The 18707-nt window shown below is 42.7% G+C and overlaps 1 protein-coding gene across 10 annotated transcripts in view; it reads left to right on the top strand.

Moving 5' to 3' along the window:
- The window catches only part of LOC133401149 (intermembrane lipid transfer protein VPS13B-like), a 482547-nt gene that overhangs the window by 245378 nt on the left and 218462 nt on the right, over positions 1-18707 (top strand). For all 10 annotated transcript variants that reach the window (XR_009768384.1, XM_061673722.1, XM_061673719.1 and 7 more), the window contains one exon: positions 8272-8475. Coding sequence is in view for 9 of the 10 variants with exons in the window: in XM_061673722.1 (XP_061529706.1) it covers positions 8272-8475 (204 nt within the window). In the remaining variant the exon portion in view is untranslated. The remainder of the gene's footprint in view (positions 1-8271; positions 8476-18707) is intronic.

Raw genomic sequence — 18707 nt, 5'->3', positions numbered from 1 at the left:
AGCAATAAAGTATATTACTAATAATCTTGATGTGAAATTCATCTCCACTCCTCACCTTTTTAAATCTGATTTTATCCAGAAACTTCTTTTTTTAATCCCTTTTGTTATTATGAAAAGACATTACTTTGCCTCATTTGTGGTCAGATTGAAGGAATCCATTGGATTATTTGTGATGGACATTATCGAATATGATGTTGTTATACTGTACTTTTGGTGAGGGCATGTTGAATTGATTTTCTTTTTTTTTTCTTTTTTTTTTTTAAAGGAGCACTTTTACTGTATCTCCCAGTTAGTTGACTGTGTTGTTTATGGTTATATTCATCAGATTTACAGGTACAAATTGAATTAGCTGGATGAAATTAGGCTTTCTGTAAACACTTTATTGGGGCAACCTTTTGAGTGGTCACAAAGTCTCAGACCGCAGTGATGAGCCGTGGTGATATTGGGAAAATTGTTACCAGAAGCAAATGATAGTATGTCATTTGTTGTTGGTGGTGTAAAACTTCCCCAGATATTTGAAGAGCTGGTCTGGGAAACTTCCTTTTTTCCCTTTTAATGTGTAATTCCTTTTGAAATGGTGTGTCTAAATCTGGCAGTGCTGGGTACAGCTATTTTGATTATATGTTGAGTCATTACTAATACTAAGACCCAATGAATCTCTTTCCTACTTCTTTTCTCTGCTCATAATGATGAGTCAAACCATGCAGCAGCTTTGTAAGTGCTGCCAGGGTAAACCCACCCTTTCAAAACAAAACAGACCTCCCACTCCCCTCAAAGTTTTGGAAGAGTGAAACCATTTTGTATGTATATGTTTATATGAAAACATATATACATACACACACACATACACACACACGGTGTGTATCACAATCCTCTTCTGGATTATCCAAATGCACTTTCCATACACTGATGCTTGTAAAGGAAAGAATGAATGGGGCCATGTATCCTGAGATTTTGGGTGAAAATCATCAGCAAGGGCATTGAAGATGAAACGTGGCTGGGTCTTTCAGCATGACAATGATCCAAAACACACCGCCCGGGCAATGAAGGAGTGGCTTCGTAAGAAGCATTTCAAGGTCCTGGAGTGGCCCAGCCAGTATCCAGATCTCAACCCCATAGAAAATCTTCGGAGGGAGTTGAAAGTCTGTGTTGCCCAGCGACAGCCCCAAAACATCACTGCTCTAGGGATCATCTGCATGGAGGAATGGACCAAAATACCAGCAACAGTGTGTGAAGACTTGGAAAAAACGTTTGACCGCTGTCATTGCCAACAAAGGGTATATAACAAAGTATTGAGATTAAATTTTATTATTGACCAATTACTTATTTTCCACCAATAAATTCTTTAAAAATCAGACAATGTGATTTTCTGGATTTTTTTTTCTCTCATTTTGTCTCTCGTAGGTGAGGTATACCTATGTTGAAAATTACAGGCCTCTCTCATCTTTTTATGTGGGAGAACTTGCACAATTGGTGGCTGACGAAATACTTTTTTGCCCCACTGTGTGTGTGTGTTTATGTGTGTACATATATATACACACACACACTGAACAAAAATATATAAATGCAACACTTTTGTTTTTGCTCCCATTTTTCGGGAGCTGGACTCCAAGATCTAAAACATTTCCTACATACACAAAAGGCCATTTCCCTCAAATATTGTTCAGAAATCTGTGTTAATCTGTTAGTGAGTTTTTCTCCTTTGTTGAGATAATCCAACCCACCTCACAGTTGTGGCAAATCAAGATGCTTATTAGACAGCATGATTATTGCACAAGTGTGCCATAGGCTGGCCACAATAAAAGGCCATTCTGAAATGTGCAGTTTTATCACACAGCAAAATGTCACGAAGCAAGTTAGTTATGAGGGAGCATGCAGTTGGCATGCTGACTGCAGGAATGTCCACCAGAGCTGTTGCCCGTGAAGTGAATGTTCATTTCTCTACCATAAGGCGTCTCCAAAGGCGTTTCAGACAATTTGGCAGTACATCCAACTGGCCTCACAACCACAGACCACGTGTAACCAGACCAGCCCAGGACCTCCACATCCAGCATGTTCACCTCCAAGATCGTCTAAGACCAGCCACCCGGACAGCTGCTGCAACAATCGGTTTGCATAACCAGAGAATTTCTGTACAAACTGTCAGAAACCGTCTCAGGGAAAGCTCATCTGCGTGCTCGTCGTCCTCATCGGGGTCTCGACCTGACTGGAGTTCCTTGTCATAACCGACTTGAGTAGGCGAATGCTCCCATTCGATGGCGTCTGGCACGTTGGAAAGGTGTTCTCTTCACGGATGAATCCCGGTTTTCACTGTTCAGGGCAGATGGCAGACAGCGTGTGTAGCGTCGTGTGGGTGGGCGGTTTGCTGATGTCAACGTTGTGGATCGGGTGACCCATGGTGGTGGTGGGGTTATGGTATGGGCAGGTGTATGTTATGGGCAACGGACACAGGTCCATTTTATTGATGGCATTTTGAATGCACAGAAATGCCGTGACGAGATCCTGAGGCCCATTGTTGTGCCGTTCATCCACGACCATCACCTCATGTTGCAGCATGATAATGCACGGCCCCATGTTGCAAGGATCTGTAAACAATTCCTGGAAACTGAAAACATCCCAGTTCTTGCATGGCCAGCATACTCCCTGGACATGTCACCCATTGAGCACATTTGGGATGCTCTGGATCGGCGTATACGACAGCGTGTTGCAGTTTCTGCCAATATCCAGCAACTGCCGTCTCAGGAGGGGGAAGCAGTTCAACATCAACCCTGTGTATAGTGGGAATGGGGCGCTGCTGACCTCGACTCACGATGTGAGTCGGTAGGGAGAATACTTCAAAGACCTCCTCAATTCCACCGACATGCCTTCCCATGAGGAAGAGTCTGGGTTCTCTGAGGCAGGCTCTATCTCCGGGGTTGAGGTCACCGAGGTGGTTAAAAAGCTCCTCGGTGACAAGGCCCCGGGGGTGGGTGAGATTCGCCGGAGTTCCTAAAGGCTCTGGATGTTGTTGGGCTGTCCTGGTTGACACGCCTCTGCAACATTGCGTGGACATCGGGGACAGTGCCTCTGGATTGGCAGACTGGGGTGGTGGTTCCCCTTTTTAAGAAGGGGGACCGGAGGATGTGTTCCAACTACAGGGGGATCACACTCCTCAGTCTCCCTGGTAGGGTTTATCCAGGGGTGCTGGGGAGCAGGGTCCGGCGGGAAGTCGAATCTCAGATTCAGGAGGAGCAGTGTGATTTTTGTCCTGGCCGTGGAACAGTGGACCGACTCTTCACCCTTGGCAGGGTCTTCGAGGGTGCATGAGAGTTCACCCAACCAGTCTACATGTGTTTTGTGGACTTGGAGAAGGCGTTCGACCGTGTCCCTCGGAGAGTCCTGTGGGGGGTGCTCTGGGTGTGGGGGGTGCTTTGGGTGTATGCTGTACGACCAGTCTCAGAGTTTGGTCCACATTGCTGGCAGTAAGTCGGACCCGTTTCCGGTGAAGGTTGGACTCCGCCAAGGCTGCCCTTTGTCACCGATTTTGTTCATAAGCTTTATGGACAGAGTTTCTCGGCGCAGCCGAGGGGTAGAGAGGCCCGGTTTGGTGGCCTCAGTATTGCATTTGCAGATGTTCTGTTTAATTCATCAAGCCGTGATATCCAACTCTCACTGGAGCGGTTTGCAGCCGAGTGTGAAGCGTCTGCAGTGATGCTGACTTTGTATCGGTCCATTGTGGTGAAGAAAGGAGCTAAGCCAAAAAGCGAAGCTCTGAATTTATAGGTCGATCTACGTTCCTACCCTCACCTATGGTCACGAAAGAACAAGAACCCGGATACAAGCGGCCGAAATGAGTTTCCTCGGCAGGGTGTTTGGGCTCTCCCTTAGAGATAGGGTGAGAAGCTCGGTCATCCGCATGGGGCTCAGAGTGGAGGCTGCACCTCCACATTGAGAGTAGCCAGATGAGGTGGCACGGGCATCTGATTTTGGTGCCTCCTGGACTCCTCCTTGGTGAGGTGTTACCGGCACGTCCCACCAGGAGGAGACCCCACGGACGACCCAGGACACGCTGGAAAGATTATGTCTCCCAGCTGGCCTGGGAATGCCTCGGGCCCCTCTTCCGGAAGAGCTGAATGAAGTGGCTGGGGAAAGGGAAGTCTGGGCGTCCCTGCTAAAGCTACTGCCCCAGTCATCCAACCTCAGATAAGCGAAAGAAAATGGATTGATGGATGGATGGATGGATGGATCTAGAACATTACCACGGGACAGTTATTGCACAAATATACTGTGTAATAGGATTTTAAAAATAATAATCATATTGGCATACTGTTCAATTTCACAGCATACATAATTATTACTCTATTATCATTAATAAATGGTTTTATTATTTGTTATTTTCAAGTATTTATTGCATCAACCTTGTAATCCCGGATGCATTTGCAGCCAAATGTCTTCTCTTTTGCATGCTCCTTTTGTATTTCCTGTGTCCACTATTGCTGCTGAACTGATGCAAATTTCCCAATTGTGGGACTTATAAAGGTTGTCTTGGATTTTAAAGATTCATTATATTGAAACATTCACTGCCAGCCATTTCCTGAGCATGGAAACTCTAGACTGCCAGGCATTTTTCAAGCCCCACAGAATATTGTCTACTATGACTATGTAAACACCAAAACCACCAAAAGATAGCTCAGTCTCTCTTCTTTCATCAGAAAAAAAAGTTTGTCTCTAGCTTATACCGTTCTTTAGTAATCAGCAGTCAAATATAGGCTACTTTCAGCCAAATCTGTTTCTGGAGGAAAAAAACGGAGAAAACAGTCTTCTTGTGAAAGCAGACAGGTCAAGCAGAACAATTGTTTCTTTCGTGAAAATCGCAACGATCAGAATGTAAAACAACACTGAGAAAGTACTTTTGACAGAAAAAAAAACAATTACGAGTATAACTGTACAGAATTTACATTAGGAAAAGAATGCATGAACAAATGGGGCTCCCACACTTTCACTTTTTTCCTCCAAATTCTCCTCTACAGTTTGCTCAACAGTTTATTTTTTTAATTATTACCTTTCGCATTAAAATCTAGCAAAGTTTTATCCATGTGGATTTTATTCTTTGGTGGCTGTCTTGTGTGTGGTTGTCATTGTCCTTGAAACCAGTCCCTACTTCTGCTCGTAGGACAACCTGTGCGGTTTATAAACATAACTATTACTAAAAAATAGATTCTTGAAATTGCTGTCATGGGACGTGGAGGGAAAAAAAGCTCTGAATTAAGCACGGCTGTTTCCAGGCGATCCAGAGGCAGTTCACTCATCGGACGATTCCGGATCGCATTTACTCAAATCCTGATCGGCAAACGATCAGCTCGCAAGTGGCCGAGGATGTCGCCGTTTGGCCCCGCATTTTGGCGGATAGCTTTGCAACAAAGCGATCGCTCGGAGGGAATTAGGGAAAATTCCATTGGCAGGGAATTAGTTGATGTACTTTTAAATTATAGGTTCATTTTCACAAGTGACGTTGCAGAGGTGACATACTAATTTCTTTCCAGTCCCTGTTATGGCTGTTTACCATCAAATAGTAGGGTATTTACCTCTATAAACACTTACTAATTTGCCCACTATTTTACTCTTCTAAGTTGGCTTGTCTCCACTATAACGCAGCTCTCAGACAGACCTATGTGATAAGTGTACTATACCACCCAATCACATATTTTGGTGTTTTGCTACGTCATGTGATAGCTTAGTGATTAGCATGGTGTTCCCGTTGGGCTCTTGTCTTATCCTCCACCCATCCTTCGTGAATCGTGATAACGATGTTTGTCTAAAAGTGTAGTTTTTCGCTGTCATGGAGGCGATGATTAGTGACATATGCTGTGTTGAAACGGACACGAGGCGCACGTTCGCCACAGCGACTCGGCATCATATTTAGCTGCGTTAGCTGTCCCTCGTAGGTAGCTTTGGTGGCACAAAATACCATGCAACAAGCATTCCCCTCACCCGGACAGCGGAATGTGTTTATCTTACCAGTAGTTTGTTGAGTGAATGTGTTATGTAACATATGCTTATTTCACATTTATGGTTGGTTGATTGGCACGATGACACTATATCATTATCCAACTGTGAGTGCGTCATAAAGGTGTGTGTAATAAAATGACCTCCCAGTCAATTCAACTGGATAGTCAGCAAAGCTCTATAGGGCATTGCTTGTTAATAGTGAATGATTCTTCCCTCTGAGGTGTGCACACTCGTGTGCGCCGGCAATCACTGTGTTCAACAGGTGACATGTATGTGACGAGTTATTTCGGTAGTTCTACATCGGTGAAATAGTCTTTCATTCCGAAACTGAAAATGCCCTTTTGGTCTATTTTCGACCAAAACATTTTGGTGGTTGAAATTTCTGCGCATCACTAATTGTGAGTCCATGTAAGCATGTGTGTTCTCGTCTCTTTGTGTCCCAACCTGCCTGTAGGTCAGACAATAGTTGCTGAACAATACCCACTCTCCTTCAAAAATGGGACGATAACCAGGAGATAGATAGGGACCTAAGGCAGTCAGTCAATGACAGATGATGGACAGTGTAGAGATGACTAAAATATGAAGACATGGTATGTACAATATGGGAATTGGATTGAGGTGGGGCACTAACATCTTCATGGTAGAAATAGAGATTACAGTCAACACTTTGCTCAGAGTAGTGGTAATTTATTGCCCATGAACAGCCATTCTCTAGCTCTTTTCTCTAGGCCTTGTGTTTTGTTTGATTTACTGGCCTCAGACTCAGAGAATGGTGCATGGTGTAAGGTCTCTGCTGCCTGAGGCACAGTCCACTTGCTTGGGTATGGCTGACAGCTGTTGGCTCTGTCCCTGTGTGGCTGCTGGACTAGCGTTAGCAGGTCTTCCTAGACATGTTTGAAATAACCCAGCTGTAATGAATTGCGCTGATTTTCATTTATTTATAGAAAAAATTCCCTCTAATGTATGTGCTAACAGGCCAGCATGTGTGGGCGAATGAGCAGCTGAGAAAAATAAAATTGTGTTTGGAGTTGTTTAAAGTTATTTTGTGTGTTCTCATATATCTGTGCACCTTCTACTTTCGAAGGACCAGCAGTAGTAGGAATAGTGTGGAGTTATAGAGGTGTATGGTAGGCTTCAGAAGCGAAACATTTGAAATCCACAACTGAGCTCATGGTGAAAGAGGGTTGCTTTTTTAGAGCTCCCTCTTCTCTAAATAAGTCTTCGCTGAATGCATGAATAACTGAAAGCATCACATCACGTCCCCCTGCTTTTCCCGTCATGATTTCCACTCGTGTTTTTGGCTTTGTTGTTGTTTAAAGTTAGGGCCTCAAGTGAGCACATGATAAATTGCTCTGAACTTTTTGACGCCAAGCCTTCAGTTTTTCCTTACTGTGGTGAGTTTTTTAAAGGGAAAATTATGAGACAACAGAAGTTTCCTCTGTGGCTAATTCTTTGGGATTTTTGTTGTTATAGATAAAGAAAAAAACCTGAATCGTGAGGCACGTGTGTTAGCATGCGGTGCATTTCAAATTCACGGACATTGAGAAAAATCAATATTTTCATTGGAGTTTTTGAATTTCAAGTCAGACAAAAACAATCAGTGTTGAAGAGAGTATTGGGATGGATTGTGGTCCATCGCTGGCTGCTTGTCTCTTTACTCTCACTCTTCAAGATTTAGTGTCACGCAACTACCAAACTGTCAAGCCAAATCAGTGGTAACGGCCTCAAACGACATGGGAACTTCCTAAAGCAGCTGTTGGAGTAGATTTTTTTTCCAAAATACATTTGAATCTGCTTTCAAATGTTAAGATGTGTGGTATGTTTTGTAGGTTTATCTTTTAATTTACTCAACTGGAACAGCGTTCCGCATGTACTGAAGACATATGCAGCTACAGCACAGTGTGAATTCCAGAAAACTGCTACCTAGTAGTTTACTATTGACAATTTCATTGTTTTTTTTCTGTGGAACCTAACTCAGCTATTTGCTGAAAAATTCAAATATTCGCAGGTCTCAACAAATTTTGTGGTGTTTTCTGTCATGCTTGAAATGTTTATATGTTTTAGGATCACAGTTTGTGATATATTGACAGTTTAAACTATTAATATCGGCAGTTATGAAACAATTTAGAGGGGGGTGTCCATTAGTCGTGGGTTTCTGCTATTTGCAGCAGGTTCAGTCCCTACCCCACACAAATAGCAGAGCTTTACAGTATTTGATTTGTATTCTTTCGCCATGTTTTTGGGTATGCTTTTTTTTTCTTACTTTCTTTGGTCACTCTTCAGGTGCAGCTGTTGTACAAGCTCCTTCTCAGCTGGTTGTCTACATGGGCTCGTCTCCAGAAACATGGCATCTTACCTCAGTCTGCCAGTAACGCAGAGCACCCTGCTGGTGCTGCTCCATCCTCTTCAGTACACAGCAGCGCTGGAACAGCTTTGCCCGATACCAGCACCTATAGCCCCTCTGCAGATGTGGGATCCCCTACTGAGGTTTGTTTAAATTGTACAGCTGAAGTGTTTATAAGGGTCGATTCTCTGTTAAGCAAGTATATTCGAAATGTACCTGTCAAAGACAACTTTTACTTTGCACCCCAATTTATTGTAAGCACCTTGTACCTCCTACGTTTAATTACTTTCAGTGAATACATCTTGCCAAAATGAAACCATGCTATGTGCAATGCATTCAAACATACTATATAAGACTTTGTTCTCTGCATATTTATGCTCTTGATTTATTATTTAACCATCAGTTTTTTTTTAAATTTAGAATAGCTAAGTATATGATTGGATTCCAAATAAACATTTGATATACAATGCTGCAGGTTTATGCACAATATTGAGTTACGAGAAAAAGTATGTGAATCCTTAGTTGTCTGCAAAAATTGGTAATGTGATTTGACCTAGCATTTAAGTCACACTAATAGACAAACACCATGTTCTTGAACTAATATCACACAAACAATTATATTTTTCCGTTTTTTTTACTGAACACAACATTTATACATCACAATGCAGGGTGGGAAAAAGTATGTGAACCTTTGGATTTGATCATGGGTTTAGCCTCCTTTCGCAGCAATAACCTCAACTAAACATTTCTTGTAGTTCCAGATCAGACCTGGACAACAATCAGGAATAATTATAGACTATTCCTTTTTAGGAAACGGTTTCTGTTCAGCAATATTCCTGGCATGTCTTGTGTGAATTACTCTGATGGTCTTTCCAAAGCATCCAAAATCCAGTTGAGGTCAGGACTCTGATTGGGCTACTCCAGAAGGCGTCTTTTCCTCTTTTGAAGCCATTCAGTTGTTGATTTGCTTCTTTGTCATTGTCTTGTTCTGTGTCACACATTTTCTGTTAAGCTTCAATTGGCAGACAGATGGTCTTAAGTTGTCTTTCAAAATGTCTTTAATGTTTTCTGTCTATGACAGCAATACGTCCAGGCCCTGAGGTAGTCAAGCAGTCTCAAACAAGTGATGCCGACTCCACCATACTAAACAGTTGGGACGAGGTTGCAGTGGTGCCGTTTTTTTCTTCACATACAGCTTTTGTGTTCCTTCCAAACAACTCCACTTTGGGTTCATATGTTTACACAATAGTTTGCCAGTAGTGTTGTGGAACCCCCATGCATTCTTTTGCAAACGTTTGACAAATGATTGTCTTTGTATTGGCAAAATTCTTATACAGTACTGGTATTGGATTGACTGGTGTGTGTTGGAAAGACAACAACTAAATGCGTGTGTGTTATTTCTCACGATAATTACGATATCAATTTATCGTTCGATAAATAAAATGGACACGATAGTTTTCCAGACTTGATAAATTGTCATTGTTGTGGTGAGCCAGCGTGTGGATCGTATAGTGAATCGACAGAGTTGGACAGATCTGTCATTAGCCACTAGTGGGCTTATGAAATGCCAGCAGACCGGTCCGTCCAATACTCCATAGCCTTGCTCCATATGCAGCGCGTAGATTCATACAACATAAACACTTAAGGGAACATGAACAGTCTGTTGTGTTCGCTAGCCTGCAAGCTAACAAGCTAGCTTGCGATCTAACGAGCAACCGTGCAGAAGTCGTTTAAAATGTCAGCGCCTCTCAGAGTTGTTGTGTGTGTCCCCAATTAACACAAACACAGGAACTAATTGTTTATTCAGCATAACCTCAGTGGCACACAGTATTCAGCCAGTAGTTGACTCCAGCGAATTAGATTGACAAGTGAAGGGCTCGCTTTCAGCGGACCAACCACACGGTAGCCGGGTTTGCATGGAGACTTTTTTGTCATTCTGATTGAAATAATTTAGATTGAAGATCTCTGGTCAACTGTTTACATGTGATGTGATCTACTCCGATCGGGTGTATACATGATGCCCACTAAATGTGATTGTAACATTCATGTGAAATGCGCACTTCGTCGTGGACGTCACGTCATTTATCAAGATGGAAGTCCGTTGTCTATTCAGCACAGTAGTTGGGATTGTTTATATATGTTTTGTTGAAAAAAAATAACACACACACACACAATAAAAACAACCTATAAGTAGTTAAAAACAACATCTCCGTCGCATACATGCTCTGCTGGGAGCTGCCATATTTACCCCACGCATAAACGATGACATCACCGCATCGCTGTGAAACCGAATGTAATTCCATTCAGATTCGGCCTGTTTATTCCGATTAAGGTGTTTATATGTAACATTTTGATTCGGTTGGGCTTCTAAACCAATTATAATTGGAATAGAAGGCTCCATGTAAACCAGGCTAGTCTTGCAGCTCTTTATTCTTTATTTCAGACCCAGGGGGATCAATATCACAGAGTAAAGAAAAAAAAATATTAATTATAATAATAACAATAATAATGATGATGATAATAATAATAATACTGAATTAAAAGCAAAAAGTAAAATAAAATAATCAAAAATAATTTTTCATGATTTCAGAGACATTAAAAAAACAACATCGTTAATTGTGATAGTTTTGGGGAAAATATATCTTTAAAACATTGTTATTGTGACAGGCCAAGTGGTAGTGAATGTTTATCCCAGTTTGAGGGTATTTATCTAAGCAGTAATGATGGAAGCAGTGAGCAGTATTAAGGTATTTACATTGTTAGTGCCCAGGGTGATCACAGACATGGGAGAAAGGATTTGATGTACGTATAAACCTTAACTGTAACACTAACTGCCTAAGTCCCTGCCCATCCCTAGTGCATTGTGTGATTTTTGTGAGGTTGAAAAGCCAGCTCCATTACAATGATGGTCTAGATGAATGTTTGTGTTGTTAAACTGTGGCAACCAGCCAGTGATTTAATGACTACTCTTTGACCACATTGGACCTGTCAGAAATGTGTGGCCCTCCGGGATCACAGAAACAACGTTATGACATCTGAGAGGCAATAAAGTGAGTCAGTATTCATGGTATTTTCATACCATATGCCTATGTACATCTGTTTTGGCATTAATTTTAGAGCCATCAACGTGTTTATTCTTGCATCATTTGTGGAACCAGTGGCAAGGCAACAGTTTAGTTAGTCAGGGAAGGGCTTTATGTGTGTGTCTATAACAGCCTTAGAGTCCCCTGACAACCCACTTGTCACTGTTTACTTAAGTACAAACATTGGAAGAAGTGTTTAGTCCTGTGGAAGGTTGATGATTAAGCAAGAATGTAGGAGCTGTTTTGATAAGTCTCGGCAGTAGTGGCAGCACACTCTCCCCAAGAAGCACACCCCATGACCTCCCCCTACTCCCTATCTTTTTTTTTAAATCTACCCAAACCACACACAACACATCCCAACCATTACCCATCCCATTAAATGGCAATATTATACCATCCTATAAACCTATAAACTTCTCCTTGTTTGAATATATTTTGTCAGATTGATTAATTACTAATGGTATACGAAATCACTGGATATTCTGTAATAAAGTTGAGTCATATTTTCCATTCATATGTTGTTTTTCCACAGAGATTGAATAATTGTTCACCACACAATAATCTTCCATTTCACAACGTCACACATTGGTGCAAAACCCCCAATCCGCCACACCCACCCCACATCTCACCGTGCCAAATGCAAAGCGCTGCCTTCCACCCACCTCTCACAACACACTAGCATGCCATGAAGTGTTTAACATAACCAGATTTGCTGATTTAGCTTATCTATTTGGAGATGCAGTAACTTACATTCGGAGGTCCTTAAGTTAGTGTCAATAACTCATGAAATAAGCTACAAAAAAAAGCCTGTGCCAGTAATGCATTCATTCTAACTTGTTCACTTTTTTCATCCACTCTTCCATAGTTTACCTCACCCATAAGAACCTGTTTGAGTAATTCCAGTCAGCTGTCCCCTCCACAGCACTGAAACAGCCGCAATAAAAAATCACCTACAAGCTCCTCCTGACAACTGACTCCGGTTTACTCAGCATCCTTCTTATCCTTGATCTCTGTGCGGCCTTTTACACAATATCCTACACTATCCTCCTCAATGGACTAATCTCCATTGGCATCTCCCAAATCCCCTTAAACTGTTTTAAATCCTACCTTTCTAACTGTACTCATTTCATTCGACTTAAAACATTTAAGCTCCAAGCAGCCCCCAGTCACCACAGTTGGCGCCTCCTCTTCGTCACAGTCTTATTCCAATCTGCAATATATCTCACAAGCGCAACATCTATTTTCGCTGCTACGCGGTTGGCACCCAGCTCTACCTCTCCAGCACGCCTCAACCCCTCTCCCCCATTTTATCGCACACACTGTCTCAGTGAACTTAAATCCTTATTCAGTGCAAGCTTTCTCAAATCCATTTTTCCCTCTGACCCAGGTTAAGAGAGTGGGTGTCATCTTGACAGCATCTTTTCATTTCAAGCGAAAATAGTGCAGATAATAACACGGTCCGCACACATGCATATCAGCCGTAAAAATGTTCACTGCCTTGTCGCATCCTGGGTCGAATATGGCAATTTACTTCATTTTGGTCACAAATCCCTCCATAAACTCCAGTTGATGCAGAATTCAGCTGAGTCAGTAATGAGAATCCCATCCTTCTCACTAAATCACCCGTCTTAAAAAAGTTCCAATGGCTGTAGGTTGAATTTCTGTTACATTTCTAGGGTTGGCATTGGGTCATGAAACCTCTTAGCCAATGGGGCTAAACATCATAAAAATCTCATAGCCATAGTTAGCCACAACATTACGTGTGATGATGTGGCTAAACCTTTAGTCACACTTAGCCATTCTTCATCACTGGGAGGGAAGCCGATAAGCCTTAACGATGTGGGCCCAATTAAATCTATCTCGTCATTAATCAGGAGTAGGGCTGAACGATACGGATATTGCAGGACACATTGACTAGCAACACTTCAAACGCACGTAGCAGTAATAAATATGCATGCCTCAATTCGGCGCCAAGCGACATCGGATCTTGTCTTTGCCAACGTGCTGCTCCCCGCAGTTGGGAAAGCCCGTGAGCCTGAATGCTTATAGCCAGTATCGGTTGGATGGCGGATTTAAGCATTTTACGAACTAAACCTTTAACACCGTTCACAGCTTCACACAAGGCTTTTAAACTTTTATCAGGAAGGGCTTTTAAGTTTTGATTCACCAGCGTGGCGAACATCGGCAGTATTCATCCTGTTTCAATTAGCCATTAGCGAGGTGGCAAACGGCCAGCGCAAACCCTGATTTCAAAATTCTTCTGCTTACTTTCAAGACCATCCATAACTTCACCCCATTCTGTCACTTTGCTCCCGTCCTCTGGAACTCAATACCAAAAGACGTGCTGCACAACACAGACTCTCTTTAAAGCCAAACTCAAAACATACCTAGTCAGAATTTCATACTCGCCCTGGTATAGTCTTGTTTTTTTACTTTGGTTTCTTGACTTTTTAATATATTTTTACCTTAATTTCACTGTTTAATTATATGATATCCTTGTGTTCTTAGAAAGGCACATTTAAATAGCATGCATTAACCCCCACCCAGCTGTCAGTTCTTCCCTCTATCATTCTCTGACACTTACCAGCCTGCTGTTTGCCAGTGTTTGGGCCTCTTTGATGAGCAAAGACAAACTCTGCAGAAAAAATAAACTGGGATACTCAGCCCATGTATAGGCCTGTGGCCCCAAAATTAAACTGCATACTGATTTTGAAGGAAAAGGGTGGCGTGCCCTCTCCAGGTCGGGGATGAGATCCTGCCCCAAGTGGAGGAGTTCAAGTATCTTGAGGTCTTGTTCACGGTTGAGAAGAATGGAACAGGAGATCGACAGGCAGATCAGTGCAGCGCCTGCAGTGATGCGGACTTTGTATCAGTCCGTTGTGGTGAAGAAGGAGCTAAGCCAAACGGCGAAGCTCTCAGTTTACCTGTCGATCTACGTTCCTACCCTCACCTATAGTCACGAGGTGTGTGTCGTAACCAAAAGAACAAGATCCAGCACACAAGCGGCCAAAATGAGTTTTCCTCCGCAGGGTGTCTCCCTTAGAGATAGGGTGAGAAGCTCGGTCATCCGGGAGGTACTCAGTATCTAGGTATCTAGCTCGGGCATCTGATTAGGATACCTCCTGGACACCTCCCTGGTGAGGTGTTCCTGGCGTATCCCACCAGGAGGAGACCCCAGGGACGACCCAGGACACGCTGGAGAGACTACCATATTTTCATGACCATAAGGCGCACTTAAGAAGTCTTCAATTTTCTCCTAAATGGACGGGGCTCCTTATAATGCGCCGTGCCTTATTTGTGCACCGAGTTCCAACATCTATAAATGTTGTTGTGTGATGAGCGCTGCGCTTGACTTTTTTTTTTAAGCATTCGCTGCCGACACGCTGCTTACACAGAGGAAAAGCGGACGTGGCTGAGGACAGGGAAAGGGTGCGTGAAGTAGGATGCTAAAGCCACGCCCCCAATAGGTATATAGCGCCAGGGTGTTTTTTTTTTTTTTTTTTTTTTTTTTTTTTTTTTTTTTTCCCCCCCGTTGTCTGACTGGGAGCATTTCCAGGGTGTGCATTGTGCAAAACAACATCGGTTTGGCTAAGGACCCCCGAAATGTCCCCTACGTAGCCACACACTTACGAAGCACAGTTTAAACTGCAAGCTATCAGTTACGTGGAGGAACATGGGAATTGAGCAGCCGCGAGAGAATTCAAGAACAACGAATCCATGGTTCGCAAGTGGAGGAAGTAGGAAAATTAGGTTCGCCAAGTCAAGAAGACGAAGCTGAGTTTCCGCGGAAAAAAAAGAAAAAGAAAACACGGAAACAAGGCGAGGTGGCCGGAGTTGGAAGACCAACTCCAGCAATGGATTAATGAGTAAAGAACAGCCGGGAGAAGCGTCTCAACAGTCTCCATTCGACTGAGTGCAATAACTCGCGGCTTGCCATCATTCCGGGAGGCTTGACGAACCGCTGTACATCCGTGTAAACAGGGCGTTCAAAGTGAAGTGAGCGGCGTGGGAGCAATGGTTGACAGATTGTGAACACAGCTTTACTAAGACTAGGAGGCAGCGCCGGGCGAGTTACGCCAAAATTTGGATGAATGGATTGTAGATGCTGGGGCTAACGTGTCTGCTTGCACTGTTGTTCGAGCTTTCGCACGGCAACGAGACTGTCTCGAACCTGGCGTGTTTGGCCCAGCTGTTCATTTTGGATACAGAAGATGAGGACTTTGATGGATTTGTGGATGAGGATTGAACAAAAAATGACGTGAGTACATTGTTAAATACATCAATAAAGTATAACCGAACTCAGTTTTGTTCCTGCTGCCTTTTAAAAACATTGTTTAGTGTGCATGCATACTACCGTAAGTTTTAAGATAGCATATGTTTTATCATGCCTGGGCCCAATAATTAAATACAGAAATAGACCCCGTAACTGAGACTGCGCCTTTTAATACGGTGCGCCCTATGGTCGTGAAAATACGGTATGTCTCCCGGCTGGCCTGGGAATACCTCGGGGTCTCCCCCAGAAGAGCTGGATGAAGTGGCTGGGGAGAGGGATGTCTGGGCTACCCTGCTAAAGCTACTGCCCCCCACTCCCCCGGATGAATGCATGGGTGGATGCTTTTGAAGGTATGGGGGGGAAAAAAAGAGGGTGTGTGTGTCTGTGTGTCTGCGTGTGTGTGTATTTGGGGCCCCAACTTGGCAGCTTAGGAATGTGAAAGAACCCGCCTCACCCTGCGCAACATGGCTATACTATGTTTTCTTTAAGTTATCACCTTGCTGAGTGGAGCAGGAGTAAGCTTAGTTCAACAGATTAAACATGAACTAAATGGTGTCCTTGTGCAGTTTTATCATTTAATTGTTATGCCAATGTGCTAATTTTCTGTAAATGCTTTATTTCAGTTCCGTTTTAAATTTGTATATACTTATTTAATTTAGGTGTCTAGTATCTCTACACAATAGCAACTTTGTTGGTACGCTTTCATTAAAGAAGGTTAGGGTTTAAAAAAAATAATGTCAGGAAAAGCCAGCTAGAATATCTGAACTTTATTTGGGGTTAATCAGATAATCAATCAAATACCAATAGTGGCAGGTGTGTGCTGACTCTCATTCAACATGAGTTTTAATTTAATTGGTTAATTCTGAACAAAGCCACATCCCTAGTTATGAAAGGGTGTACACACTTTTGCAGCCACATCATCATTTTTTATTTATTTATTTATTTATTTTTTAGAAAAAACATGATTTTGTTTTCTCTGGTTACTAGTCATTTTTATTATGCTTACCATGTCTAATGTATTTACTAAAATGAAAGACCTTACACACGGCAAATGCAAAATTACTGGAAATAAGCCAAATGAATATTAGCATTTTTCACTGAATTCAAATGTCTTGGCTTTCTCTATAAATTATAATAAATAGGATTACATGTTTTTTGAAGAAAAAAGACAACACAAATCTAAGACATAAAGATGTTTTAAATCACCACTGATTTAAAAACAAAAAATGTAAATTAAAGTACAGATTTACTGTATAGTTTGGGTTTCTGTTCAGGGGCCACTACTCCTAACTTTTGTGGTTGTCTCCCGTAAGTAAGAAAATAAATATAACACCTTGAAGCTGATCAGCTCAGTATCATTGGGCTGTCTCTATCTTCAAGACTCTACGCACCCTGATGGCATCATATATCCTTGGCTTTTTGCCATCCAAATAATGTAGTACCGTACAACACACTACCGATCGATTGTATTTACTTGCCGTTCCTTTTCGGTGTTAGGCATGGCTCAACGCCCGTCCAATAGTAGTTTTTGTAGATTTCAGATAATGTTGAAGGAATTTTATCCAAATCCACTGCCTTTTTTTTTTCTAGCCCGCTGCCTGTAACACCTTCCACAAACTTCGACTAGTGATTTTGGTAATATTTAATGACATTTGCATGGTGGCGACAAATTGAACAATGTAACTGACTTTTGACCAATCAGCAATCACTGAGCTGTTTACCTCTACGCAGTTTTCATTTCTGTGATAAATCCACGCTGTCTTCGCCGAGTGACGAGAAATAAAAGGTTCCAAAATGTGCATCGCATATTGTAGCGATGGAAATTGAGGAATACATCGTTAAAGACCTCTTTTTACGTTGCATTTGGCGATGCAATACCAGATATTTCGGACCCTGTGTGTAGACTTAAAATCCATCTATCCATCCATCCATCTTTATTGAAAGCTGTACTTCTTTTTGTCACTATTCTTCTCTTCGCTGTGCACGAAGGTGGGAATAGGGCAGCTGATACCTAGGATCTGAATGTGATGGGCTCTGTAGCTCGGGAGAATGGCAAGAAAGTCCATGTGTGAAGAAAGGTCTGAGGTCAGGGCCACAGGTCTGAAGTCCACTGTCTGACTCGTGAGGGCTCTTGGGGACTCAGATGAAACATGATGTCTTCTACAGCAGTCTTCCCCAACCTTCTTTGCACTGCGGACCGTTTAGGAGTCGGCATTGTTCTCACGGAATGGCTGTGGTGGCGTGCATATATATATTTATATATATGTGTGTGTGTGTGTGTTTGTATATGCACGCTTGCCTCGCTTCTGCTTCCTCCTTCGCCGTTCATGGCGCGTCCAGGGTGGGCGCGATGCAGGAGTGGGGGTCGGAGTTTTTGTAGGCGGCCAGACCAGACTGCAGTTCCGTAGCTCCTCATTGAGAGTAGACTTTTAACTCCGTAAAAGTAGTTCCGCTTGTGTCGAGCAAAAACCTACGACTGTATCTATATCAGAGCAAACTTGGTGCGTGAGAGTTAACTTTTGCGATAAACCCGTTATTTTAAGTAGTACTCCTGATATAGTGTTGTTTCGTTCGCCAACGTTTCGTTCAACAGAACAAATCTTTTCAATAAACATAATGAACTGAATTAGTTTATGAAATGATTTTGTTCTTTGAGCTCTGCCGCCGTTAGCCAGCCCACTCGGACCGGAAACAGAAGCGTTCGAGCCGGCTGGGACCGGAAACTGAAGCGTTCTGTGCAGTCTTGACGTGTCAATTGAGACGCGCGAATTGCAATACAACAGAAATTACGCCTTGAGCATTCAAATCCCGGCTGTGTGGAGTTTGCATGTTCTCCCCGTGCCTGCGTGGGTTTTCTCCGGGCACTCCGGTTTCCTCCCACATCCCAAAAACATGCATGAATTGAAGACTCTAAATTCCCCGTAAGTGTGAATGTGAGTGCGACTGGCTGTTTATTTCTATGTGCCCTGTGATTGGCTGGCGACCAGTTCATGGTCTACCCTGCCTTTCCCCCGAAGAT

This window comes from Phycodurus eques, chromosome 4, assembly GCF_024500275.1.
Source record: "Phycodurus eques isolate BA_2022a chromosome 4, UOR_Pequ_1.1, whole genome shotgun sequence".
Lineage (NCBI taxonomy): Eukaryota > Metazoa > Chordata > Actinopteri > Syngnathiformes > Syngnathidae > Phycodurus > Phycodurus eques.
This window is presented reverse-complemented; position numbering and strand designations above follow the sequence as displayed.